At 41.7% G+C, this 27,570-nt stretch overlaps 1 protein-coding gene across 1 annotated transcript; it reads left to right on the forward strand.

The window, feature by feature from the left end:
* The first annotated feature begins 481 nt into the window (after positions 1-481).
* RPF2 (ribosome production factor 2 homolog) lies at positions 482-27,006 on the forward strand. Its single transcript, XM_053305178.1, has 10 exons — positions 482-1,267; positions 3,223-3,355; positions 10,149-10,186; positions 12,726-12,765; positions 14,838-14,919; positions 15,847-15,923; positions 19,243-19,342; positions 24,019-24,121; positions 25,241-25,385; positions 26,388-27,006. The coding sequence occupies exons 1-10, from the start codon at positions 1,245-1,247 to the stop codon at positions 26,580-26,582; spliced, it is 936 nt and encodes a 311-aa protein (XP_053161153.1). The 5' UTR covers positions 482-1,244; the 3' UTR covers positions 26,583-27,006.
* Positions 27,007-27,570: the final 564 nt, after the last annotated feature.

Consider the following 27,570-nt stretch of genomic DNA (forward strand, 5'->3'; position numbering starts at 1 on the left):
AAAACCACTCACAGAAAGTTAGAAAAAATGTTAGGAATTCTGACCCAATCTGACCAACCAACAATTTGAGCGGGGGGGGGGGGGGCGGCATGTCGGCCCTTCCAACAATTTCTCTGCCGGGTCTGGGTGTATCAGATCAGATTCAACATTTTCCACCCTGTGCACAGGTGTAGTATTTAGGCTCTGCAGCCTGCTAGAGGGACTCTCGCAATAACATTCTGGGGCTAGTTTGGAAAGTGCCCCTTACAGGTCGTGTGTGTGTGAGATAGAGAGTGTGTCTTCCGGTGGAATTTGCAAACTTTCTTATAGATACAACATCTACCTAAAACATGGCACCAGTAGCCGGAAGTGAAATATTGTTGCGCTAAGCCCCCGCACGACATCTTAATCGCCTTCGTGAGGCACAGAGAGCTTTCACCACAGAGTTGCCAAAGGCTAGAGCGACGCTATTTTGAGACCGAGCATCCCCGCCGACGGAGACTTTCAGTTAAGGGAGGAAGAAGCGTGTCGCTCCTCTTTTCCTATCTATTCCTCTATGGGCTAAAGCCCTTTTTGTCATAGAGACCAAAAAAAAAAAAAGGCAAGCGTCACACACATCCTAAAGTTCCGGTTTATATTTGACTGCCGTTACATGCGGCGCCGAAGCATTATTAAAATCAAGGGAACTACGCGACCGCCCGATAGCTAGAGACACCTTTCCATCCCCTTGCACTGGATCAATTTAGAATCGAAAGAGTCTGTAAAGCTTCATAGGGTCTGTGACGTTCGATACGTTTTTGCAGACTTAAAATGATGAGACTAACGTTAGGGTAGGTTACGTGGCTACAGATTTTTAGAGTTGGCGTTAGAAAGAAAACGGATTCCTCTCTCTGGAGGCATCTTTTGTTTCATGGCATAGACAAGACAGTGCCTAAATTATCACAGCTGCTGCCTTTTCCCATCGATTTCTGTAGGAACCCCTCACTTGAGCACGGGGAGGGCATTTAAAAATGGCTCCTGCAGTAAGAGCCAGCAAATGCCCTGTAGAATTAATGGGATTCCTCACTCTGCCCATTTTATAACTCTGTGGTGTTTTGTGAAGGAACTGAGCCCTTGCTTTTCTAACTCTATGCTTAAGCACAAGGAAAACGAATCTTAAACCACGGCGGCGGATCTGACGCTACCACTACGAAATACACAATCGCCTTACTTCCGGTGCACATGTTTGATCGGCTCATGTGGAGGCGGTAAGATAGTCATCGGAGATGGAGGCGCTGGACCGAGTGGTGTAAGTACGATGTTTAGGGAAAACTGATGTCGTGTGAATGGCTGTGCTGCCTTGACTGGGTTGTGTGGAACTTTTTTCCTATCAGGTTATTAAAAATGTCTTTATATTGTTATTGTAAAAGAGTCTTAACGGCTAATACATAGGCAGCCGTATCCTACGCAGGTCTTAGATGTAGGACACTTCGGAGTTGCTTCCAAGGAAGAGTAAAGGCTTGTAGGCTTACTATGGCATAAACGTTCATGGACTCGAAGCTACTCAATCAAAAGTAGGAAGATGTAACATTTATTTGCAAATTCTCCATTAGCTGGCTAAATATATATATGTGTGTGTGTGTGTGTGTGTGTGTGTGTGTGTGTGTGTGTGTGTATATATATATATATATATATATATATATATATATATATATATATATATCCCCCCATCTCTTTTGGAATAACTCTTGAGTGTTGATTGCATTATGTTCTTGAGATTATTCTAGGTTTGGTCTGCTATTTGTTCAGCTATGTTTCAAGCGCAGTAGATTTCCTTATTTCTGGAAGACTGGCTAGTATATCCCAATGAAGAATTGTTTGACTGGGTTGTTAAACTGGAGCAATTTGAACCAGAACATGTGTGCTTTAGCCTTAGCATTATTTTGTATTTGACTGCAACTCCCATCATCCTCAGCCACAGTGGCCAATGATCAGAGATGGAGTTGTGGTCCAGAAGCAGCTGGAGGATCAGAGCTGTGCAGCGCTCTCCTGGCGCTTTTGGATGGCGATAGCTTCTTGACACTGGATCCTATGTTCTGCTGTTTCAGCTCAGGAACATCCAGGCTTGGCTTGTGTGTGTGATTTTAGGGGGCTGTTAAATGATAGGTGCCAATGCCAAATTGTTTGGTTATTGACTGTCCTCCCCTACCCCCCCCCCCCCGGCTCCCCACACTCTTTATAACTATATTTTTCTAGTGTCTGCTTTGCTTCTTTTCTGTGATCTACACATATTGGGAGGGTGCTTAATATTCATAATAGAAGCTTAAAGTTCAGTATAATATTAACTTTAAAATGTAGAACTTGATGTTACAACAAAAATTTAGAATGTGTCCAGTGTAAGGGCAATGTGGTGTCGTCCACTTGACACTGCCAGTAATCCAACACAAGTTCTAGATTACTTAACCTGTTTCAACTAAAGGTGGTGGCAGAAGAATTGGCTTATGGTTTAACTTTCTGTGGGCAGGAGAACTTGTAGGTGACTGTTAAATGAGAAAATCAGTTAATGCTGATAGATTTTGCAGTCCAATTCTAGTCATGTTTACGTAGTAGAAAGACCTAAGTAGAACATGCTTCCAGGTAAATATATTTACCAGAATTTATACTTGGGAGTAAGTAGTAATACTACTCAGAATTTACTTCTGGGTAAACATAATTAAGACTGGGCTGAATATCTGGGTAGAAACAGTTTAGAGCCATTTTGGTCTCCGTTTCTCAAATATGAATAAGAACATTAATTAGGTATGATGCAGTCACTAGGTTTTTTAGATTGTGAGCCCTTTGGGGACAGGGATCCAACTTATTTATTATTTCTCTCTGTAAACTGCTTTGGAAACTTTTGTTGAAAAGCAGTATATAATAGTTGTTGTTGTTAAACTAAAGTGGACTTACCTTCTCATGGAATAGCTTCAGCTGTTGATTGGTATTCAATTGCAGAGGTCAGTCCAAAGAGTAGGTAGTAAAATGCCTGTCTGATACTGCAGTCCTATGTACACTTGCTTGGGAGTAACAGTTGCTTGTTCATTAACAACAGGATTATTCATATTGACTAACTGAAGGATTAGTAGGAGAGATATTATACTCAAAAATGACTGAACTGAATATTTTTTTTATGTTGGAGTAGACACTCAACAATTAAATATTGATTTAATCATTTACCATGCAAAAAAATGTAACTCTATCTTGTATTAAAATTTCTCATGGCAGAAAGCCTAAAACGAAGAGGGCCAAAAGGTTTCTTGAGAAGAGAGAAGCAAAGCTCACAGAAAATACAAAGAATGCTATGCTAATAAAAGGTGGCAATGCAAGTTCAACAGTAACTGAAGCACTTAAAGACATTGTAAGTATGTTTAGAAATACTGTATTTAGTGGAATTAAAGGTTTTGTGATGCGGGAATGTGACTTAGAGAATGCATTCTGGGAATCAAGTCTTGCAAATGAAGCATTAGCTTCTTGTGGATAGTGCTTCATGTTTTGGCCCTACTTTAGTTGTAGGGGGAAATGAGCAAGTGCTATGATTTTTGTTGACTCAGAAGTAAATCTCATGTGGTTCCATGGAGCTTGTGAGAGAGAAAATTTTCCAATCCAATCTTTATTACGGTCATAGACCAGAGGACAAAAACACAAAAAAGAACAGACACAGAAAAACAGAAAACATAAGAACAAATATATCAAGATCAAACATTTAAAAACCTGAACAGATTTTGCAAATTATATAACAGTACCTGGCCACTCTATTAATAACATTCTCATCAGGATTGGCTAATAAAAACTTCAGATAAAAATCATCGGGATGCCCTATAAAATCAGTCAGCAAAGGGGAGATTAATCCTAAATGGGCATCCCTATAAAAATCACAATATAAAATAGAATGCACGCTGGTCTCCACTTGGCCTGTACCGCAGGGACATAGGCGGATGGGAAAAGGAGTGCCTTTAAATCTTCCCTCCAAAACAGTGGAGGGGAGGACGTCCAAACGTGCTAAAGTCAAAGCGCATCTAAATTTGGGAACGATAACAAGACGCAGATAACTTGTGGGGTTAGAACTAATTGTTTGCTCACCCACATGGGCATTCTTGGTCAAAAGAGCAACTTCCTCCTGAAGATGAGAGAATTTTCCAAAACAGAAATGTTTCCCAAACGTTATTTTTCTATGGAAAAAAATCCATTTTTAAAAATTCATTGGACAACATCCAAACTAGCACTGAACACATGCAGCAGTGCAAGTTCCATATTACCTTTGTACTGTATCTTGAGTAAGGAAATGGGTGTTTTCCTCTGATCTCCCTTTCCCTTTGAAGTGCACCATGCATCACCAAAATATGTCCTGGAAGGATGCATGACCTTTGGAGACACATTTTGGTGATGCACAGTGGGTTTCAGAGGGAAGGGGAGAGAAAAGAAAATTGCCCCTTGCTTTGCTTAAGCATCAATGCAGTGGTAGTCTGGAACTTGCACTACTGCACATGCACAATGGTAGTCTGGATTGAGAAAATCTTTTGGTAATGATGGATGCCAATTCAACATGGCAGTTTAAAAGTTCTGACTTTTTTGGGTGATTATCCTTAGGAAGTGTATGAATAGGTACATATGTCTTACTGATTTGAGTGTTTCAATTTTAAAAAATCATTTTACCTAAAACCTTGAATGTATTTCAGTATAATGAGGTGGTAATGGGCTGTAACGGGCTGGATGAGGGATAGCATCATTGAATCCAAATTAAAGTTGAATCCGAATAAGACGGAGGTACTGACCGTGGGGGGTCGGGACCCGAGAGATGGTTTAGATCTGCCTGTTCTGGACGGGGTTACTGAAAGATCAGGTATGTAGCTTGAGAGTGCTCCTGGATCCAAAGCTCTCAGGTTGAGGCAGTGGCCAGGAGCACTCTTTATTGGCTTTGGCTGATACGACAGCTATGTCCATTTCTGGAGGTAAATGACCTTAAAACAATGGTACATATACCGGTAATGCACTCTACGTGGGGCTGCCTTGGTAAGTAGTCCGGAAACTACAATTGGTACAGAATATGGCAGCCAGATTGGTCTCTGGGACAACTTGAGGGAACACATAACACTGGTTTTGCGGGAACTGAACTGGCTGTTGATATATTTCCGGGTGAAATACAGAGTGCTGGTTATTGCCTATAAAGCCCTTAATGGCTTGAGTCCAGGGTATTGAGCGTCTCCTTTGTCATGAACCCTGCTTCCTGTTACAATCTTCTGGAGAGATGGTTACGGTTGCCACCGGCTTGTTTGGTGGTAAATTAGGACTGAGCTTTTTCTCTGTGGCTGCCCCGGGGCTTTGGAATATGATCCCTGCTGAAATAAGATCATCTCCTTCTCTGTTAGTTTTCAAGAAGACCCTCAAGACTTGCCTGTTCTCACAGGCTTTTAATTAGAATTAATTTTAATAATTTGTTTTAATAATTGTTTGATGCTACTGTTGTGTTGTGTATTTTAATCTGTGCTGATTTTTAAATACTGTTTTCAGATTTGTACACGGCCTAGAGATGTGTATATCAGACAGTATAAACATATGACAAATAAATAACACTTAAGCCACATTAAGAGTTTTTATTAATCACCTTGTAATTGCATATTTCAGTTCAACTACTTGGCTATTTGAAAAACTTTTGAGATACAATGTGGGAAATTAATATGGGTTTTTAAAAAGCTAAATGAATAGGTCAAATAGCATGCCAAATCAGATCACAATCTATTTTAGGGCTTTAGAAAATTTCATAGTAAAATTTCCGGAGGAGAAAAATTAATGCCAATCTTATTAAGGTGAGGGGGAAATTGCATTAGGAATTTTTCTGGAAAATGCATATCTGTGCTGTTACTCCCAAATAGGTGTGCATGGGATTGCAGCCTTTTGTAACATGCATTTCAAAACATCTGGACAAATTCAGTTCCATTAATTCTATTATTTATTTCTTGAATTTATATACCGCCTAGTATAAAAATCTCTAGGCGGTATACAGAATTAAAACATACAAAACATTTAAAATTCACAATAAGATAAAAATTAAATTAAAAAATTAAAAGATAAAAAACACGTTAAACACATTATATTTAAAAATTTAAAAATCAAAACTCAGTTGAAGGCCTGGGAAAACAAGTACGTCTTCAGGGTCCTCCTAAAAGCAAACTGAGAAGGAGATGCTCTTATTTCAGCAGAGAGCGCATTCCAATGCTCTGGGGCAGCCATAGAAAAGGCCCGATCGCAAGTTGCCACCAAATGGGTTTGTGGCACACGTAGTCGGACTTCTCCAGATGATCTTAATAGGCGACAGGGTTCACGACAGAGAAGACGCTCTCTTAAATACCCAGGACCTAAGCCGTTAAGAGCCTTCTAGGTAATAACTAGCACTTTGTATCTCGTTCGGAAACCTAACAGCAACCAGTGCAGTTCATTTAGAATTGGTGTTATATGGTCCCTTCTGGTAAACCCAGAGACCAGTCTGGCTGCCGCATTCTGTACCAATTGTAGTTTCTGAACTACGTACAAAGGCACCCCCACGTAGAGTGCATTACAGTAGTCAAGACTAGAGGTTACCAGCATATGTACAACCGTTTTAAGGTCACTAATCTCCAAGAATGGACATATCTGGCTTATCAGCCAAAGCTGATAAAAAGCACTCCTGGCCACAGCCTCAACCTGAGAAACCAGGGAGAGTTTGGGATCCAGGGGCTACGAACTTTACTAGGACCTGACCCAGACTATGAACCTGATCTTTTAGGGAGAGTGTAACCCCATCCAGAACAGGCAGATCTAAACCATCTCTCGGATCCCGACCCCGCCCCCCCCCACAGACAGTATGCCTGTCTTGCTTGGATTCAACCTCAGTCTGTTATCCCTCATCCAGCCTAATATTGCCTCCAGGCAGGCACTGCGTGGGGTCATGCCATTTCCTGATGAAGTTGGTATGGAGAAATAGATCTGGGTGTCATCAGCATATTGATAGCATCCCAGACTAAACTTCCTGACGATTTCTCCCAGCGGTTTCACATAGATGTTAAAAAGCATTGGAGACAGTATGGCGCCTTGTGGAACCCCACACTTCAGCTCTTGCTTTTCAGAGCAATAGTCTCTAAGCGACACCATCTGGAATCTGCCAGAGAGGTTGGAGCGGAACCACCGTAAGACAGCGCCACCCAATCCCACCTCCTTCAAGCAACCCAGCAGCATACCATGATCAATGGTATCAAAAGCTGCAGAGAGATCCAAAGGGATCAGCAGGGTCGCACTCCCTCTGTTGATGGCCAATTGGAGATAATCCATCAGGCCAACCAAGGCAGTCTCAACCCCATAGCCCACCCGAAAGCCAGTCTGAAAAGAATCTAAATAATCTGTGTCATCCAAAACTGCCTGGAACTGAGAAGCAGCCACTCACTCAATCACCTTGCCAAACCAAGGAAGATTAGAGACGGGTCTGTAATTGGCAAACTGAGAGATCCAAAGCAGGCTTCTTCAAATAAGGTCTAATAATAGCCTTCTTAAGACAAGAAGGCATCCTGTCCTCCCTCAGAGAAGTATTTATGATATTTACCAGATCCTCTCTAATAATATGACTATCAGATGAAATAAGCCAAGTTGGGCAAGGGTCAAGAGAGCAGGTGGTGGGGCGTACAGTCTGAAGCAGTTTGTCCACATCATCAGAAGTAACAAACTGAAAATGATCCAGTTCAGTCCTACAAGAGGAGTTGCTGGGCACTTCTACAATAGACTCTGCAGTAACTGTGGAGTCTAGTTCAGCGTGAATACAAGATATTTTATCTGCAAAAAAATTGTTAAACACACCACAGCGAGTGACAGATGGTTCCAGATTCAAATTCAAGGCAGAGGGGGCACAACCCTAGACAACTCAGCTGGATGTGAATTTGCAGAAGCAATGTGGGCAGAGAAGAACCACTTCTTTGCCATCTGCACTGCCAGAGCATAGATCTTCAAATGAGCTCTGTGTTGCAATCTATCAGATTCATGCCAAGACTTCCTCCACTTGTGCTCTTGTCATCTACCTCACCGCTTCAGCTCTCGCAGTTCATCTGAATACCATGGGGAAGACTTTAAAGCAGGTTGGAGAGGACGCTTAGGTGCGATTGTGTCTACTGCTCTAGTAAGTTCATTATTCCATGTTTACACCAGAGCGTCGACAGAATCACTCGCAGAACCAGCTGGAAACCCTTCCAAGACTTTTTGGAATCCTATTGGATCCAATAACCTTCTTGGGCGGACCAGCCTAATGGGTCCTTTACCCCTACAGAAGTGGCTTGTGGCCGCAAGTCTTACCTTAACCAGATGGTGATCCGTCCATGACAGTGGGGAGATAACAGGGGCCCCCACCCATGGAACACCACCCTGATCAGAGCAAAAGACCAAGCCGAGTGTGTGACCTGCATCATGTGTTGGTCCAGAAATCACTTGGGATAGGCCCATAGTCGTCATGGCCGCTATGAACTCCTGAGCCGCCCCTGACAACCCAGTCCCGAAATGGACATTGAAGTCCCCCACCACCACCAACATGCTCCACTTCAATGCCAACTCAGCAACCAGGTCCGTCAGCTCAGTTAGGGACTCTGTTGGACAACGAGGTGATCGGAATACCAACAGATGTCCCAATCTATCCTTGGTCCCTAGACTTAGGAACACACATTCAATATAGGTCAACTCCCTGACAGGGATCCTCCTAAGGGAGATAGTATTCTTATAGACTTTCCCCGCCCACATCCTCTCACCTGCTACACCATGGAATAACCCATTGGGAGGAGCTGGGACCAAACCGGGCCACTAGCCTCTCCTGACCAGGTCTCCGTAATGCACACCAGATTGGCACCTTCATCCAAGATCAAATCATGGATGATCTCAGGCTTGTTTTGAACTGATCTGGCATTACAAAGTGGGGTTGTCTGTGGGTTGAGGGGACTGCCCTCCAAGGCCATAGAGGTAGTAGGCCTGATTCAGGGGGAAACCACAATTGTTACTAAATTCCCTCCCCCTTTTATGACTTGATGAACTACCAGCACCAAATATTGGTCGATTCTCCATCACCACTGAAATGGTTGCCCCAGAGACTCCCCCCGCCTCCCCATCTCCCAGTGACCCAAGACACATACTTACACCAGGCTCAACTAATCACAGGGCAACAACAAAACAGGACTGTCGCTACCAGGAGTCTAAAACAATATAAAGACCCCACCCTTCAGTCCCACCCCCGAAGGCCGCCACCAAAGGCTGGCCCCCTTTGGTGGGTGGCTTTGGTGGCCGCCTACAGGTGGGCTGCGCCTCCAGCAGAGGCTTCCTTCTTTTGAAGGCTACAGAGATAGAACAGCCCAGTCACCTGTCTCTCACACAGGATTGGGCTGAGGTGGCCAGCTGCTTGGTGTCAGAGCAATTAGGAAGGACAAGCACCTAGCCAAGGGGTGGCCTGACCACCTCAAACAGGGAAAGGGAGTTGGAATTCTAGTTGGGATGTTGAATATACAGACTCCTTAATAGTGCCTTTTTAAAAAAAGTTTATATCCTGCAACTTCACAAAAAGTCCCAGGGCATATGTGAATTATGAGATTGCTAGAATACTGTATTCATGGTATGGTGGAATTCCATCATCATTCGTGTATGATGGAATTATTTTATTTAGGCAGCTTCCTCGCCAACTATAGTCAAAGATGTCTTGTTAGGGACTCCCTGATTACTGCTGGTTCCCCAAAGATGGCTGCAACCAATGAGCTCAGTAATAGGACTGCCCTACTGCAGAGCAGTGTGGCTTCATAATAACAAGCAACGGGTTAATTGGACCATATAAATGGACCTAGGAGGAAAAAAGAATCAGGTAACTGGTTGGGTGTGGGGATAACAATTTTAAAATATTGAGTTTGGAGATGAGATTTTGGCAATGCCTGTCCTGTTGCTGCATGTTTCCTTCAGAAAGCAGGTGATAGTAGAGCTCCCTGATAAAGCCATTAGCTAAAGTCTATTTGGAAGTTCAGTGGATGGCTCTATCCCTCAGGCAGGCATTAATCTGGACTTGGCTTTATCTGTAGCTCATCAAAACAAACCAGTCTGCTTTGTATTTGAAGTGATCAGTGTAGAGTGTTTCATTCTTAAAATATTTAACTTTCCCCCCCTTCCAGTATGCCTTGAAAAAGCCCTTTGCTGTACTATATAAAAAGTAAGTGATATTTTTCTCTGTTAATCGAATTGGTTTATCTGGCATTTGGTGTGTGCTTTTAGAGCAGCCTAAACTCTGAGGTATTTTTCTACTTCATGTTCCATGAAGTAGGAAAATACTTCATAGTTTAGAGTTTAGGCTGCTCTAAATGGTTAGTTCATCTAGACTGCCAATATGAAAAACAGGATATTTGCATTGTGCTGATGTTTAGGAAAAGCAGAAGAGAGATGCATTAAAACATTATTGGGCTTCTATGATCAATTGCTCTTTGTCTTGCTCTCTTTTAAATCCAGGTTATCTGATGAGAGAGAATTAGGCCTAGGGCTTCTCAACAGGATATAACTGGTTTCCCTAGACCGCCTCCATGGCTGATGTGCTGAACTTTCCTGTCCCCAAACCTGTTGTAACTAAGGTTCAGCTGAAGAAAATTATTTTCAGCCTTAAGTTATGCAGTTGTGAAGCAGTGGAAGATTTACCTTGTCACTGAAGAGGTCTCTGTATGATGAGTGTAGGGTTAAGATGTTATGAAACATACTGGAACAGTAATCTGGGAATGCTGATCCCCTTGAAAATTATTTTCCCACCCGGCAATCCAGATATGACTGCTTTGCTGCTGAGGAGAGCAAGCTATGGTTAGGGCACTGGATTAAGAATATGAAGACCTGGTCAGGTGAGGTGGTCATCTCAGGCACCAGTTTGGCAAGGATGGCAGATTGCCTGCCTGTGGCCCTGCCTGCCTGACACTGCTGTCACCACCCCAGCATGCTTTCCTTGTGTCAAAGGAAGGGCAAGGGCAGCCATCCCTGCCCTTGCTCTTTTTCCATCTTCACTGCATCTTCCTGCGCTCAGTCTGTTCAAAAGGATAAAGGTAAAGAAGCTGGAGCAGCAGGAAGTGATAAAATACACTTCCCCACCCTCATCCATTTGAACAGGCAGAGGGAAGATGTAGTGAGGAAGAGAATTGGCTGTGACAGTTACTGCAGTGGGGAGAAGCCGTGGTGCAGAGGCACTGTGTGGGGAGAGAAGTTTGCCAGCAGCCTTCTGTCTTTGCATGGGTGCCCTTTCAGAGCTTTGCAAGGCTCAGATTAGTCGCTTCCCATCCAAGCCTTGCAAAGGTGCTGCACAAGGGGAGGGGGTGCTTTTTGCTTTGCAAAGGGCTTTGTAAGGCTCAGATTGGGAGCTTCCCATTCAAGCCTTGCAAAGCTGTTTGCAAGGTGTAGTGTGAGGGTGCTGGCAACCTCCCCTTCCTCTGCAGAGTTTTGCACAGGTCTGGGTGTGTTTGAGGGAGGGGCTGGTCTGCTACTGGACCCTTATAAAACATTGGGGAGACGTCTTCATGCGGCATCTTTCCACAACCTTGCAAAAATTGGTTGGGGATGCTCTCACCTGTCCCCTGAAAGGCTTTGGGTTAAGGAGAGGAGGCTGCTTGCTGACAGGTGATAAGGAGAGCCCTCCCCTCACCTTCGAACTCTGGATATCCAAACCGGTTCAGCACTCCACAAAAGGAGCACTGAACCAGTTCGTGCACATCCCTAGTCTCCTCTCTTCAAGCTGTGCACCTTTAAATGAGGGGGAGGAGTGTTAGGCAGCATTCCACGGCTTGCCTCAGGCGAACATGAGCCTGGGGCTGCCCCTGCAAGGGTTCGAATCCACACAGCCATGAAGTTCACTGAGTGACCCTGGGCCAGGTACTATCTCTCAATCTAAACTGCTTCACAGGGTTGTTATGAGGATAAAGGTGGGTGCGGAGAACAATGCAAGCTGTTCTGACTTCTCTGCAAAGAGGACAACATACACATGTCTAAAGCATGAATAATGTGAATATGGGTGTTATTACTTATTGGTGGAATTTGATTATTTTGTTTTGGTGGTATATGCAAGAAATGGGCTAATGCAAGAAATTATCTAAGGAAGTACAAGAATGCAATGTGTAATTAACTTATTGCTTGCTGACGTGGGATGCTTTGATGACCAACCCACTGCAGCATGGATGGTTTTAAAAGAATTAGATATCTTCATGACAGATAGGTCAAGACACGAGTCCTTTTTATACATTATATTCAGTGCTCATATGAGTGTACACAGGTACAGTTATTCACATGTTATGTTGAACACCGATACATCAGAACATTTCCTGCCTGTACCATGCACTGAAGAGATGAACCCCGGTTCATTTCTTAAAAGCAAGTGCAGCCATTCACCAAAAACATGTACATGTTCTTGTACACTCTTACAAAATAATATCTGAACGGGGCTAATCAACCACAATAGAAATGCTTCAAAACATGATACCAGATGCTGGGGGCAAATACCCTGCTTGTAAGCGTTCCAGAAGCATCATATTGGCCACTGTTAGAGATGGTGTGTGGGACCCGAGAGACCTTTTCTGCAGCGTGTAAAATGCAAATGATGCTCTTCTTATTAGAGAGGTTAGAGCGCTTCTATATAGCTCATTTGAAACTACACTATAAAGCTTGCAGGTTTGTCATACTAGAGGTTCAGAGGTTAAAAATGACTCAAACTTTTCCTTATCTTTAAGAAAAAATATTACAAGACCCTTTGAAGATCAAACATCCCTGGTGAGTATAAAAGAACTTGATCATTTAGAACAAAAGCCATCTTATTGCATAAGACTAAAAAGGGGGAAATAAAGCTTGTAAGATTGAATTGAGATATTTCCAAAGTTATATACTACTATGCATATTTATATACTGCTCTTCAACCACAGTCCTCAAAGCAGTTTACATAGAAAAAAATAAATACATGATTAAGATGGACCACAGTCCTCAAAGGGCTCACAATCTAAAAAAACCAAGGCAAATACCAGCAACAGCCACTGGAGGGATGCTGTGCTGGTGTTGGATAGGACCACTTGCTCTCCCCCTGCTAAATTTAGGAAAATCATCACTTTAAAAGGCCTCTCTTTGTTTAGCAGAATTAAGGTTGTCTGCAGATGATCTGTTTCATACCGAGTTCTGTAAAATAAATATTGCTGTGGGTTTCTTTCTACCAAATAATCCTCCAGCAGTATCCTCCTTTGTTTCTAGGCAGAGCTGTTGTAGAGGAGATGGAGGATCCTCTAGGTTTAATTTCCCTAACAGCTGTATTTGGTTTTGTAATGTGATGGCTAAACTAGATTTAAGAATCATCATCCAGGCTGGACAGGAATATACCATAAACTGAGAAACATGTGACATTTTTTATTAGGCAGTTGCTAAGTGTGAGGGTATTGTTTTCTTGAGGTCACACTGACCGAGGCCTTCAGTTGTGGTGAGTGGCATGTAGAAATTATAGTTTAAATAAACACCCCACTATAACTATATACTTTGATTTATTGCTTGTCCCGTCTCAAAAGCTCAGGTGGATAACACCCCTTCCCATCTGATCAAGCACAATAAAATTAAATATACTGGGTGGCATCTAAAAGTTTCTTGCTCAAGAAGGAATAACACTTTGGCTTGTATAAGCAGAAGACCCAACTTCTGATTCTGCCCTCTTCCTATAGGCCCTGCTCCTCATCTTGCATGGTTCTGGATCTGGAGGAGACGATTTTATTTATTTTATTTTATTTATATACCACCCTTCCAAAGGTGGCTCTAGGTGGTTGTGGAGGGTAGGGGACTGCAGTGGGGAAGAGGGGCTGGAAAGCCCCAGTATACAAGCAGAACTCTGTTCACACTTCTTTGGATACAGCCCAGTTAAACTTCCCTTACCTTTGCTGACCTAGCCACCAAAGTTTATGTACTCTAAAAAAACAACAACAACCCTGAACAGGCAACCCCACATACAATTTGTAACTAGCATTGATTGGGGTTTGTGTGTGGGCTTGATTCTTCCTGGAGAAACTCGACTTGCTTTCTGTATGAAGACTCTTGCTTTGAGGAACAGGCAATTTAAAGGGATTTCTGGAGACTGATCTTTAATGATTTTTTTCTTTGGAATTTAAACTGCAGAATCTGGAGCACCACACACTGTGTTCTCTGCACAAACGATATTTTTAAACTCCTCCTCCACCTTATGCAAGTAGTCCCCCCGCCCCGTGCCCAATTACCCTGAAGGGTCTGGGAACCCTCCAGAGCAACCCTCCATGAGGTGGAGTGGAGGGGCTGCCACTGGAAGGAAAAATCAGTCCTCCCACTTCACATGCAGAAGTGTTTTGTACACTCATCTGAGTTTCTGAAGCAGCTTGTGTAGCCAGAGTGGGAAGGGGCTGATATTCAAGGAGCCTGTGTTCAAAGCCCCACTGAACATGCACAGCTGGTTACCTGGCTTCATGGATTGTGTTGGCTAGTTCTGTTGTCAGGAGCTCCTTCTGGGAATAGAAACACAGTTGTGCTTCCACAAGGGATCCTTGTGTGAGTGGAAGGGACCATTGCTCTCCTTCCAGAAACAGGGGGAACTTCCAGTGACAGTGGCATGTTTCCGAAAGTTAAGATCAATCACATATCTGTCCTGCAAACTTATAAAGTAATGTCTTCATTTCCCAGCAGGATTACTTGGCTTTAATCCAGAAATAAGCAGCCAGTATTGTCTTCTCCTTTGACAAGATTTCAAGTTGCTCAGTGGCAATATGTTCTTCTGAATCATTGGCATTCAGCTTTGAATGGTGCCTCTTCTTTGCCTTCATCAACATATTTTTTCTTATCCATAGGAATTTTTTTCCAAGAAATCAGACTCTTCTTTGTTCCTGTTTGGATCACATAATAAAAAGAGGCCTAATAATCTGATAATAGGTAGGTTTTGGATGGGTTGGTAGATCACAATGAGGTGTTCATTAAAGCTGGGATGAGGAATGTGGTCTGTTTCCTATTTTAGTCCTGATTATTTAATTCTTAATTTAAAAAAACAAAGAAACAGATACGCCTTGGCGAAATAGTAACAATAAGTGTGAGAGGTTCAGAAAGCAGAATTGATTTTCAAGTTGCATCACTCCTAGCTCAGTCTTACTGTGCCATGAAACCTAGTAAAGCTCTCTTTAACCTTTAAGGTTTGGCTAGTGACAGAAGTCACCTTAAGTGGTGCAGCGGGGAAATGCTTGACTAACAAGCAGAAGGTTGCCAGTTCGAATCCCCACTGGTACTATATTGGGCAGCAGCAATATAGGAAAGTGCTGAAAGGCATCATCTCATACTGCGCAGGAGGAAGGCAATGGTAAACCCCTCCTACCAAAGAAAACCACAGGGCTCTGGGCGTCAGGAGTCGAAATAGACTTGATGGCACACTTTACCTTTAGTGGCAGTCAGCTCTTACTACTACGGTTTATAATGTATTTAGCACTTCTGGTTTACAGTGTGCTTTTACACTTTGTTGTGTTCACCCTCATGACAGTGTTGTGGATAAATTGAAGCTGAGCTGGTAACTTGGCCAAGACTACACAGTGAGTGTAGCAGAGGTGATGAAAGTTCAACATACCAAGACTCTTCTCCTGAAGGAGGAATATGGGGGAGTCCAAAATGTATGTGGCTTCTGTATAGAAGGGAGATAGCTACAAATGGTTAACTGTTGCCTGGTATTAATTAGTTTCATGTAAATTGTGGTGTTTAAATATACTGCACACCAGTTGCAACATTGTTGCACGTTGGATTCCAAAATGCAGCTTTGTGCTATATAGGTGAAATGTTAACTTTTGACCAAAGACCACGTTTGATTATTTTGTGTAGGTCGCATGTATGACTATCATGTCCTAGATATGGTTGAACTGGGCATTGAGAAGTTTGTAGCTCTTGGAGATATCAAGGTAAGATACCCTTCAAAACAGTTCTAGCTTATCAGTGATAACTCCTAGCTGATTGTTGGCTGCTTATCTCCAGAAATGGGGAAGAGGAGGAGAGATCACCAAAATTGCCTCTTACTTACCTGCACTATCTAGTGCAGACTTACCTAGAGTATCTGCTGCATGCTTTGCAAATAGTAGAGGGATAGCTATATTCCTGTCAGTGGCTTCTGCAGAATTTTTTCTAAAGCAGTCTTGATTTGGTGTTCTCATTTACAGTTACTAGTTTTAATAGAAGGCAAAGATGAATCCCTAAGGGTGGTTGGTTAATTATTTACTGCCCCTCCTCCAAGAAGCTCAAGGCAGCTTACATTATTCTTCACTCTGCCGTTTTATCACCTGACCCTGTGAGGTAGATTAGGCTGAGTGTATGAGACTGGCCCAGAGTCACCCAGTGAGCGGCATGGCTGAGCAGGGATTTGAAGCTGGGTCTTCCTGGTCTTAGTCCAACACCAGACCACTAAACCATGCTGACTTTATTTATAAAATGTCAAACCTGACATTCATCTCTTCATTTGAAAGTAGAAGATTCTATATTTTCTAATTTAAAAAAACCAGTATGGTTAGAATTTGTGGGCATATTTTAGCAAAGCTCAATTTGTTTTTTGTATAATGTGTATGGTTGCTAGTTCATACTGAGGTGGTAAGCCTGTGTCTGAATTATCCCATTCAGACGGGCTTGAATGCTCCTCCATGAGAATCAGTACAAAGCAAAAACGAACGTGTTGGGGAGAAGGACCCTTCTCCTTGGCATTTCGTTTTCTGTGCAAGGAAACCTTCGTGCGTTTGGAGCTTTCAGCTAGGACATCCAAGTGCAGACCACATGGGACAGTCCACAGTCCTGTTTACTAATTTGGGAAGAACTAGGCCTATGTGTGATAGGGTAGAGAAGTGTTGAATTTTCAAACGCCCCCACTCAACTTGGAAAGGGAACTTCCAAGGCAAGAAATCACTTCACTTTAAAAAAAAAATCCTACACTTTGTTCTGTTTTAATTTATAACCTTATTTTCCAGAAAAACTCAGGCAGCATACAAGACTAAATTGTACCTTCTTAAGAAGGTTGCCATGTGCTCATGTTTCAAACTTCAGTGTGTTGCTGGGAGCTCCCCTTGAGCCTGATCCAACCAAGCACACAGCAAGGTTTGCCTGCTAGTGAGGCTTTCCTCTGTCTGTTCTCATTGGTAGTCGTTTCCTGTCTCATTGGGATCTGCTTTTTAATGTTACGGTGGTGTGGAGGAGGCCACTCTAGATCAAGTTTGCTTTTAAGCTGTAGCTTTAGTTCTAGCCAACTGTGATAGATTACTATGTTTTTTGATTGGCATGACCAGGTGTCCTACATGCTCAAAGCATTCCAGGGTGTTTGAGCTTTGGCCTTTGGCTGCTACTTCCAGGCATTCACGGGTCAGTTTGCAAGTATGACTGTTGCGTGATTTTTTAAATATAGAAAATATTGAAATATTTCCATCCTATTCACTCTAATGTACTTGAACTGGTTTGGAAGAGAAGTTAATCAAGGGTCCATTGTTTCCCTTGTTCTCTTTACCCTCCCAAGAGTCTCTGATTCACTCCCTAGGTATGAAAACAAATTGGAGGTTATCAGGAGCTAGTTTTGCCAGAATCCTTTGATTTTCTAATTAAATAATACAGCAGACTTGAATATCTTGATGTACTGTGCATATTATATATGTTCATGGTTCTCAACTGCCAGCAGCCTGTTAGTGGGGTTTTTAGCAGCCTTGTGGATGGGTTGCTTGTCTGTTGGCACTGTTGGTGCTGTTGGTGACGCTTCCAGATCCCAGGTACCTCAAAAAGCAGCCCCCAGCAGTTAGGCGTCTCAGCACTCCTCTTCTGTGACCTAGACTTGCTGTCCTAAGGTAAAAAAGAAAGCTGTGGGAAGAAAAGCAGCAGAAACTGCTTACTTTTCAAGGCACCACTTGCCTTAGAAGGAAAAACAAATAGCTGTAGGTGCCCAAGTGCTATCTAGCCTTTGGGTTGGATTTAGCCCCTGCTGCCACAAATGTCACTGGACCACTGTTCCCTCTAAGGCGTGCACATGTGTGTGCGCTCACAAGTGTTTGGATGTACGCTCAGTTCATTTCAGATCCCGCTCATGTTGAATCAGGAAGGCCCCACTCTGAATGCCTGTGCGCGCACACTGCCGCCCAGAACAAATCTCATTCCTCACAGAGATGAAAAAATTAGAGGGACCACTGCACTGGACCACTGAATCAGACAGACGTTCTTCAGAGACCAGTGACATTTCTGACAGCGGGAGCTAGATCCAGCAAAAAGGCTAGGTAGCACTTGGGCGTCTATCCATTTGCTTTTCCTCCCAATCTCGATCCCCCCAGTTTAACCACTTTTTGACCATTTCTGTGGCACTAGTGCCTACTTCAGTGTGTGTGTGTACACACACACACACAAACACACACATATATACATATATATATACATACATACACATATCCTCAGGTGTCTGTGTGTAGTTTTGTCTCTAGTCTACTGAGATGGGGAACAGCGTTAGGGCAGACAGGAATGCAGGCCCTGTCCTCGTATGCCACAAGCCCCTACTGTCTCTACCACTTTAACCGTATTCAGACATTAGGTTGAATGAGTGAACAGATGTCTTTACATGTTTTTGTGTGAATGACTGTACCTGTGTTCATTTTAAAAGTGATCCTGGTACAGGTCCATCAAAAGCATGGTACAGATAGAAAGCATACTGCTGTACCTGTGTCCAGCATAATTTGTGACATTCTATAGCTGTGTTCAACATAACGTGTGAATAGGGATTTGCAGTGCCTGTGTAGCATGTTGGCTGCCCCAGTCCTAGTGACCAACATGTCCTAGAAGCTAAGTGAGGCTTCTTCTATTGAAACTCGTAACAAGCAGCTAGTGAAAAGATAAACTTGGTTCTAATTTATTGTAGTTTTTAAAAAGCCAGTGTGGTGCAGTGACTGAGACTTTGGACTAGCACTAGGGAGACCTGCATTCAAATTCTCACCCAACCATGAAGCTTGTTGGGTAACCTTGGGCCAGTCATAATCTCTCAGGAGTATAATGGGAGGAGAACAATAAGGTGCAATTAACCTATTGATTTAGTATATTTGTATACCATGCCAAACTCATGCTTCTACTCCTTGGAGGAAAGGTGGGGTAAAAATGTTAATGAACATGTTTCCCCCTTACTTGTCTTTTGTCACTTATTTCATTGAATTCTTTTCCAAGATCTTACAGTCTTCCCACTGCCTTTATCTTTATTTTTTAATGTTTGTATAATAGAACAGCAAGTGCCCTGAAGGAACAAAACCCATGTTGATATTTGCGGGGGATGCATTTGACATAAATGAAGAACACAGAAGATTAAAGAGCCTTCTAATTGGTAAGCATTTAGAGTCCACGTGTTTGTGCAGTGGAGCACTGAGCCTTGAAATCTTCATCCATGGGGTGGCATTTAGCTGTTTGCTGGGGTGCTCACATGTGAAGAGGCCCCTGGGCTTGATGCTCTTCTGTAATAAAGTTGTGCCAGTATTTAATTGCTTAGTTTATGACGTGTTCAATCTGTGCAGTTAAGCCAGAGACCTGGAGGCAGGATGTGTGGAATGTTGGCATCTCTGCCCTAAGGTGAGGGAACTGATTTTTAAGCAGAAATGGATTCTTCCAAGATGAAAAACAAGCATATATTTGGTTAAAAGTAGATCAGTGTGCTTTCAATCACACACCAAGATAATAAGATGATTGTACCCAGCACAGCTTATGACTATAGATTCCCCCAGTCATAGGATAATTCCTCAGAAAAAGAAGCTGCATGGATAACATACTTACGGGAAGTGTTGTTCAAGAAGCTCACTTTAACAAACCACTAAAGAAGAAATGCATCCTCTAAAGGGCTGACTTTTCTCATTGAATCATGTTTTCTGGGATAAGCCCATGCGTACTCTGCACAGGAGAAGCTGTCCCATAATTGTCTGTCACTGCACCACTGGAACAAGATGTGTGCTACTAACAGAGGATTGCATTTCTCTAGTTGGCTTGAATTTTTGTGTGCATACACTTGGCAGTTGATATCTTGGAGCTAGAGCAGATGATCAGAGATACACGAGCTGCCGTCATGCAATAGTTTGGGTCTATTTTGTTTTTTGTTCTGCCAAGCAAGGAAGGAAGAGTCGAATAGAAACCCATGGACTTGATTCTTTTTCTTTCTCCCTCCATCCCACTGCCCATCGCTGTCTCTAAGCAAGTCTAATTCTGCAGTGCAAAACACACATGAGCTGTATGACCAGAGAGTGTTGCATTACTGTACATGACTGATTGATGTGAGTCGCCCTAAGCAGCACGATGCAGGAGGGGCAGGATATAAATATTTTGAATAAATAAAATAGTAGATGTCTTGCATTTGTACTAATAAGTGAAATGTAACAGCAAAAACAGTAGGTGGAGGAAGTGTTTATCAAGTGATTACAAATGAGTGATATGCTCTTACTCTCAGATTAACCTATTGTGGAACTTTAGTTTTATCTAATGGCTTTAAAAAAAAAGCTTTCTTTTGGCTTCCTGCTAAAAGATAATGGATTTAAAAGAATCACTGCCCTTGTAGATATCTCTGTTCAGCCCTAGCCTAGCAGCTACATATTAAACATCAAATGAACTGTTTACCAGATCTGTGTTGAAGACATGCACATTCTTGGTAAACAACTAGGTTTCTGTTGACTTGTGAGCCATAAACTGGGTTTGAAATTTTTCCCATTTGAGGAAGTCATGTGATTGGTGTTGAGAAAGCCTGAAGCTGGGAAAATGAGGTCACAAGCCTTGTTCTAAAACAAGAATGAATTGGGCCCCTTCAAATCTTTTTTTTTCTTTTGGCCTGCGTGCATGTTATAAATGTGCAATTGGGGGAAACTAGCACATAGAATTTAGACATAAGTTTGGAATTTCTCCCTCTTTCCTTTTTAAATGCAAGCATTGCACTCCTAAAAGTTGTCGTAAGAGTCAATAATGCAACGTTATTTTGTTTGAGAATGATTTCCCTTGCTCTGTCAGTGCCTGTGAGCACTAATCTTATTCATCTGCTGTCATGGTTTCTTTTCCCATTTCAATGTTATAATAAATTGGGAATAAATGGTGCATCCAGGAATTAAGCCATTCAGGCACATATTTAGGAAAGGGGCTCCTCAGGAGTATTACTGAGATGTGGAGTGAGCCCAGATGCCAAGTGAAGCTAGAAGTATATACTACTCCGTGTGTGCAGACTTCTTCCTCTCCCCCACAGAACAGATATTCTCTTGGTATCACATCTTTGACAACACCAGCTGCCTACTGTGTGTTAGAGTGGAAGCAGTCAAGGTTCACCTGAGTGGAGAACTGACCTACAGTGTTAAACGTTCAGAGTAGAAGCACTATCTGTGTCAGTTTAGGCAGGGCGAGAGGGCAGTACGGATTCTCTCTGCACCAGCCTTTTGCATGTAAGGCAACTGATTCTGTGTGTATGAATCTCTCTTGCTTACATCATGGCTATTATGTAAAGGTAATTTTTGTCCTTTCCCACATTGGAGTACCATTGAAGTGCATGAGTAATTTCAGACACGGCAGCATCTCCTGAGCACAAATCTGAAAGTGGTTAACTTGCTTAATAGCTCCTACCAAAATGCTATATACTTGGAGGGGAGTACAACTTGTAAGATTCAGAAAACAAAATATGCCATCTTAAAGCTCACCTGTGGTTGACTTTGCGAGAGTGTGAAATGTTGGGGAAGCAAAGGGGAGATGCTGGAACTGAAGCTGGCAAGAAGTTCAAGAGACTAACATTCCAGACTCTGCAGAAAATAAAATTTCCCTACAGAGATTTTGATTTCATAATAATCCTGTTTGGAAGAGCACAAGTTCAGGATTCAGTGCCAAAAACACTGGAAAATAATATTATAAAAGCTTCCCACATAGGATTCCTATTGCAGCTTGAGGAAGTTTGATACTGAAATTTGTCAGGAAAATATTTTCTTCTAATCTCTTCAGTTAGAATTCAATAATTCAGCAGGGTAGGTGTGAAAACATATTAAATTTACCAATAGCATATTTGTACCTTATGTTTCTTGCTTTCTAAATAGCATCTGCTGGTAGAAGCTTGTTCTGGTTGAAATGCTAAGAAGAGAATACTAAGAAAAATATCATTGACTCAGAAATCTGAAAATGAAGCTAGAAGAGAATTAAGCCCAATGTACTCTGTCCAGTATTCTTCTGGTTTAAATATTCTTTTTTTATTAATATGCCTTGTTTAAATTAGCAGGGTTAGCTCTAATTCATGGCTGCACAACTTGGGCCCTCCTGCAGATGTTGGACTACAACTCCTGTAATCGCTGACTCCTGGCCATTGTAGCTCAAGATGATGGAGCCGTGGTCCAAAAACAGCTGGAGGGCCAAATTGTGCAACCCTGCTCCAATTTAGTGGGTTAAAAAAAGAGGAAAGGGATATTTATGTTACAGAAGTACATTTTACAGAGAAAGTACCTAGAACTGCATTGGTCTCAGTGGTTACCATGCACCTTTGCATGTACATACGCATGTGCGCGCGCACACATGATACCTTATTCGTGCATTTTTTTCAACCCATAACCTCCAGAAGGTATGAACAGCATCAATACTGAAAAGTGAATATCTCTTAACTGCTGTAGCAATGTTGAGTAATTACTGTACTTAGGAGTTGGTTGCAAACACTCCTAGAATTTAGACCCAAATGTCTTAAATATAATGTTTTAGTATTCCAGTCCCCTAAATTAGTATCCAGTTAACAACAATATTATTTTGAATGGTCAGACTTGCTTAAAAAAACAACCAGAATTGAGAAGTGCGGGGGGATGAAAATATATGGAGTATAAAGTAGCATAGGACATGAAAAATGGCTTTTCTTTACTTGCCAGTGTGGTGTAGTGAGTGCTGGACTAGGACTGGGGAGACTCGAGTTCAAATCCCCATTCAGCCATGATACTTGCTGGGTGACTCTGGGCCAGTCACTTCTCTCTCAGCCTAACCTACTTCACAGGGTTGTTGTGAGGAGGAACTCACAAGTACACCGCTCTGGACTCCTTGGAGGAAGAGCGGGATATGAAATGTTAAAGAAACCCACTGCAAAATGTATGTGTTAAGTGGCATGTATTCTGTTTTTCCCAAACTGGTTCTAAACTGTCTCAAAATTGGGGGGGAAACAAGTACTATTATTCACCACTTTTAACACTCATTTTCTGTAAAGCATAACTTTTTTGAAACATTGTACAGAAATGTTTGCTGCTTATTCTGTTTTTTGTGTGGTGAATGCAACTAGACTCTGTTTTACTGCCAAATATTCTGTTTGGAAAGGCTATGTTGCCTTCTGCCTTGACAATTCTAATTTCTGTAAAAATGAAGTGTTCCAGGAGGGTTGAGGCCTTTGACAAATGTTTGTTACATATAGAGAAATTAGAAACGGAGACTCATCTTGAATTACAATTGTGAATGAAGTGTCATGAGTCTTTTCTTTAATCTTCCACTGTGTGTGATAATGTCAAACAGCTATTGAGAATTTCTGTCACTTGCACAACTTTTTTTGATAACATAATCTTACTTAAGAAACCACATACTCTGATTAGACTTTGTAACCAGTCATTTCCAGTAGCCAAAAAAGACTTGACTTTTTCAATTCCTGCTGCACAGAAGCAAAATAAGTTTGTCCCCTTTTGTACCTACTGCAGGGGGTGTGCTTGTTTTGTTTTTACAGGGGAGGTGCAGTGGCTGGTTGTATTGGTAGCAATGCTGTTCCTCTAACTTATGACGCTGATGTTGGATCTCACCACAAAATGAAGCCTAGCACTATTTTGAAAGAGGCATTCTTTGTTGCCAGTGGCTTTAAAAAGATATTACTTGTGTGACAGAATATAGTGGAGGTTTTCACTAATTATTGCCAGACATAAATGTCTGATTTTTGTGTATTTGTGGTCCTGTATTTGTGGTATTTGTATTTGCTGTATTTGTGGTCCCCTGATCTTGCTTCTCCTTACTACTTAGAAATGGTTCTTGCTCTTGCCCTCCTAGATTTCTTCAGAGGTCCCACTGTGCCCAATGTTCGCCTGGCAGGTTTAGAACATGTTCTTCATTTCACAGCTGTGGATGAAAAGATCTATATGAGGAGTTACAAGTAAGTCTCTCTTGTGGTTAATTTCATACCACTGTATGCACAGTAATATGCTTACTAGGGATTAGATTGTGTGAACTTCTTTTGTTGGATTAGATTAGAAGGCATTATTGGATCAAACACTCAGAGAAAATGAGCCTCTTCTTACAAGCAGCGAGAAGGGCTTGAGGGTGGGCTACAGGAAAGGCTGGTTAAACATACCTTCTTCATGGATGAGCAGTTCTTCCTCCTTGGCTGGGTGGATTGCCCACCCAGATGAGCACCAGCTCCTGCCAGTAGCTCAAAGGGCTGGTATACTGGGATATTTCACCTCCCCCCCCACCCAGAGCGCTGATAATGCACCCCACAAGTGTGTGGTTCACTATTGGGATTCCCCCGCCCCCCCAGTCTGCAACACAACCAGAGAAATGAGGTTGAGGGAGTGCTCATCCCCTTAACCTTGTTTTAAAGGGTGGCTAGTTAGGTGGGTTTGCCACCATGGTCGGCTCAATCCCGGCAGTTTGCATGCACGTACAAAACTTGGCTGGGCTCCTTTAGCCTGGTTTTGCAACACGTGTGAATGCTCTCAGTGTCTACCCTTAAGTGATTATGCACATCCCCAAATCAAAAGCATGTTGTCTCAAGTCTGGTGCCTAGTTTTAATTTCCCTGTCCCAAGTTCAATCCCTAGGATCTCCAGGGTAGGTCTGGGAAAGAGCTTCAAGCTTAAAGCAGGAGATTGACCTGACCTTGTGCCTCAGTTTGTAGGCACAGGGTCAGGGACAAAACCCCACCTGTTGGAGACAGGATCCTGTCAATTACAAATTTTGGTTAGCCAGCAGTACGAGCCCACACTTCCTGACTCTTGCTAATAAGTCATCTTTATTCAGAATTTTACTAACTCCCTTAGCGACACAAATAAAAGAACATATCTAATAGCCTCTTTCATGCTGGAAGGATGTTTCCAGACTACACAAAACTCTGCAGGCTTAGAGCTGATCTGTGCATTCAAGAAAAAGCATGTTGTCTGGGACTTCAAAATGCAGGTAGAGGGTTGCTATAAGGATGAATTCTGAGTGCCCGATAAAGCAAGAACTGGAATTTAATAGCAGATAGCAACCTCACTTTTTTCTCTGCTTTTAAGGGTATTATTGAAAAAATCTGGTTGCAAAATTCCGAGAATTGAACTTGAAGATATGGGACCCTCACTAGATTTGGTGATGAGGAGGACTCATTTGGCTTCAGATGACCTTTACAAGTTATCTCTAAAGCAGCCAAAAGCTCTTAAGGTATGTAGGCAAATCTTTAAACTTCTGCAAACTTTTTAACAGGAAAAGGTATGTGAATTCTTTCAAATCTGTAATTAATATAAAGCCTAATGTAACTTCTCCCATTCACTTTTAAATAAAACCCTACAGTCCTTCATTTTTAATTAATATAAACTATATCCCATTTTTCCTAGTATGTTTAGTTCTTCTAGATTTCTTGACATTAAGAATATTTCAGATCTCATTGTTGATACATCTCTAATTCATTGGGATTCTTTGGATGTGATTCTAATTCATTGTTGCTAGTAATGCTAATTCATTAAATACCCTGCTGGGATAATGATGATTTTTGGTAATAGGATAAAGAGCTAAACCAACATTAAAAGTTTTACCCTTTTCCTGTAATTCAAAAATAACAAATTCTGGGGTCCCCCCCATATTAAAACTTGTACTTGAATGGAACTTCTAGTGCAATTCTCTAAAGCTAGTAGTTTGTGAGTTGCATTCTTTATTTGCTATTTCTCAAGACTGTGGCTATGTTTTAGCTTTATGTGAAGAAGCTGAAGGAAGATGTGGGTCCATGCACTCTCCTCTCTTATGTGTGGTGGGGAGGAGGAGAGTGAAAGTCCCGCTTTCAGTTTAAGAGCAAACCCTAGTTCTGCTTTACATATGAACTCAGAACTGTAGTTTTTCTTACTAGTTAGAACAAACCAAGACCAAACGATGGTGACATAATGTGAAATTGTGATTTGTTAAATGAAAGTAAAAGCTTTGTCTACTCCTCCCTCCTCGTGCAGGTGAGACGAGGACCTAGCCTGTGCCTCTTTTTAGGTTTGTCACACAGTGCTTATCCATGGTTTAGTGCTATGTGTCTGAACTGGGCCTTTGTCTTTAGTGTGATTTTTAGATCATTTAAAAACTGATGAATGCAAATTTTCTGTTGGCCGTTACACTGGACATGAATATTTTGTAATTATTAAATGTCATTCTAGAAAAATGAATACTGCTTTCTTATATTTCTAGCCAAAGAAGAAGAAAAATATCTCCCACGATGTATTTGGTACAAAATATGGAAGGATCCACATGCAGAAGCAGGATCTGGATAAACTGCAGACTAGGAAAATGAAAGGCTTAAAGAAAAGGCCAGCTGAAAAGAAGGCTAAAACTGGACACATTCCAAAAAAGGCAAAGTTGGATGATAGGTTGGAGCAGGATTGATCATTCGATTTGGCTGCTGTGTGATTTCTTTTTATTCTCCAAATTCTTAACTCTTAAAATGCCATATACTCCTGAAATGTATATTTAATTAATTTTCAAGAAAACTGGACTTTTTCTTTTCTAAGCAGAATATGTGTCTTAAAGAGATTTAATGTGTACTACTTAACCAGTTTGGGGGCAAGTATTTTCTGGTTACCACTTGGAATTCATACTACTTTTATGACTTCTGACCATTCTTCCACTTCTTCATTGGCATGTGCACATGTGCGTTTTCTCTCTCTCTCCTTGTGCTTTCTAGAATCTGACATCTTGTTCTAATAAATAAAAATTTAAAAACCACACCTCAAAACAGTATTGTAAGGGATAGGAATTAAAAATATACTCTGTGCTTTGGATATTTTTAAAAATAAACTTATAAGCTATCTGTCTCTGGAAAAACTACTACCTATTTTAGAAACAATTCTAAGCATGTTTATGCTGATGTGTCTTTTTTAAGAATTGGAGATTGGGGGCAAAATATGAGCAAGAAGTCCAAGGTGTTTGCATCACTACTTCTGATGCAAAGAATGGAAGTCTACACTCTGTCTACTGCTGCTGTTATTTATGGGATAACAACCTGGATTGAAGACTCAAGAGCTCCATATTTATATATAATATATATGTTTCATCTTAAAATATTGCAATTTAAGCAAGTTAAATTCTTTTGGGATAAGTGATAGCTATGTAACATGAGAATAATAGAAAGTGCAAATAATGTCCAAGTTTATTTCTAGCTCATGGTGAGATGCAACGCTTCCCCACACAGGTCACTTTGCATTTCTTGCTAAGGTATAAAAGGATATGAAAAAATCGAGCTTTGGACACATTAGAGAGGTGTATAGATCAGAGAACATGCAGTAGTTGTGCCTCTCCAGAACATTAGGAGCCCTCCTTGAACACTTGAGTATATTACTTCCTGTGAATTACGGGACATGTCTTGCTTTGTTAC

The sequence above is a fragment of the Hemicordylus capensis genome, chromosome 1, assembly GCF_027244095.1.
Source record: "Hemicordylus capensis ecotype Gifberg chromosome 1, rHemCap1.1.pri, whole genome shotgun sequence".
In the NCBI taxonomy this organism is placed as follows: domain Eukaryota; kingdom Metazoa; phylum Chordata; class Lepidosauria; order Squamata; family Cordylidae; genus Hemicordylus; species Hemicordylus capensis.

What these genes read in the sequence shown, in the direction of transcription:
- RPF2 (XM_053305178.1), top strand. Translation starts at nt 1,245, where the DNA reads ATGGAGGCGCTGGACCGAGTGGT. An exon ending in GAGGCGCTGGACCGAGTGGT is followed by an intron (nt 1,268 to 3,222) that starts GTAAGTACGATG and finishes TTCTCATGGCAG; the next exon opens with AAAGCCTAAAACGAAGAGGG. An exon ending in TTGAAGATCAAACATCCCTG is followed by an intron (nt 12,766 to 14,837) that starts GTGAGTATAAAA and finishes TCTTATCCATAG; the next exon opens with GAATTTTTTTCCAAGAAATC.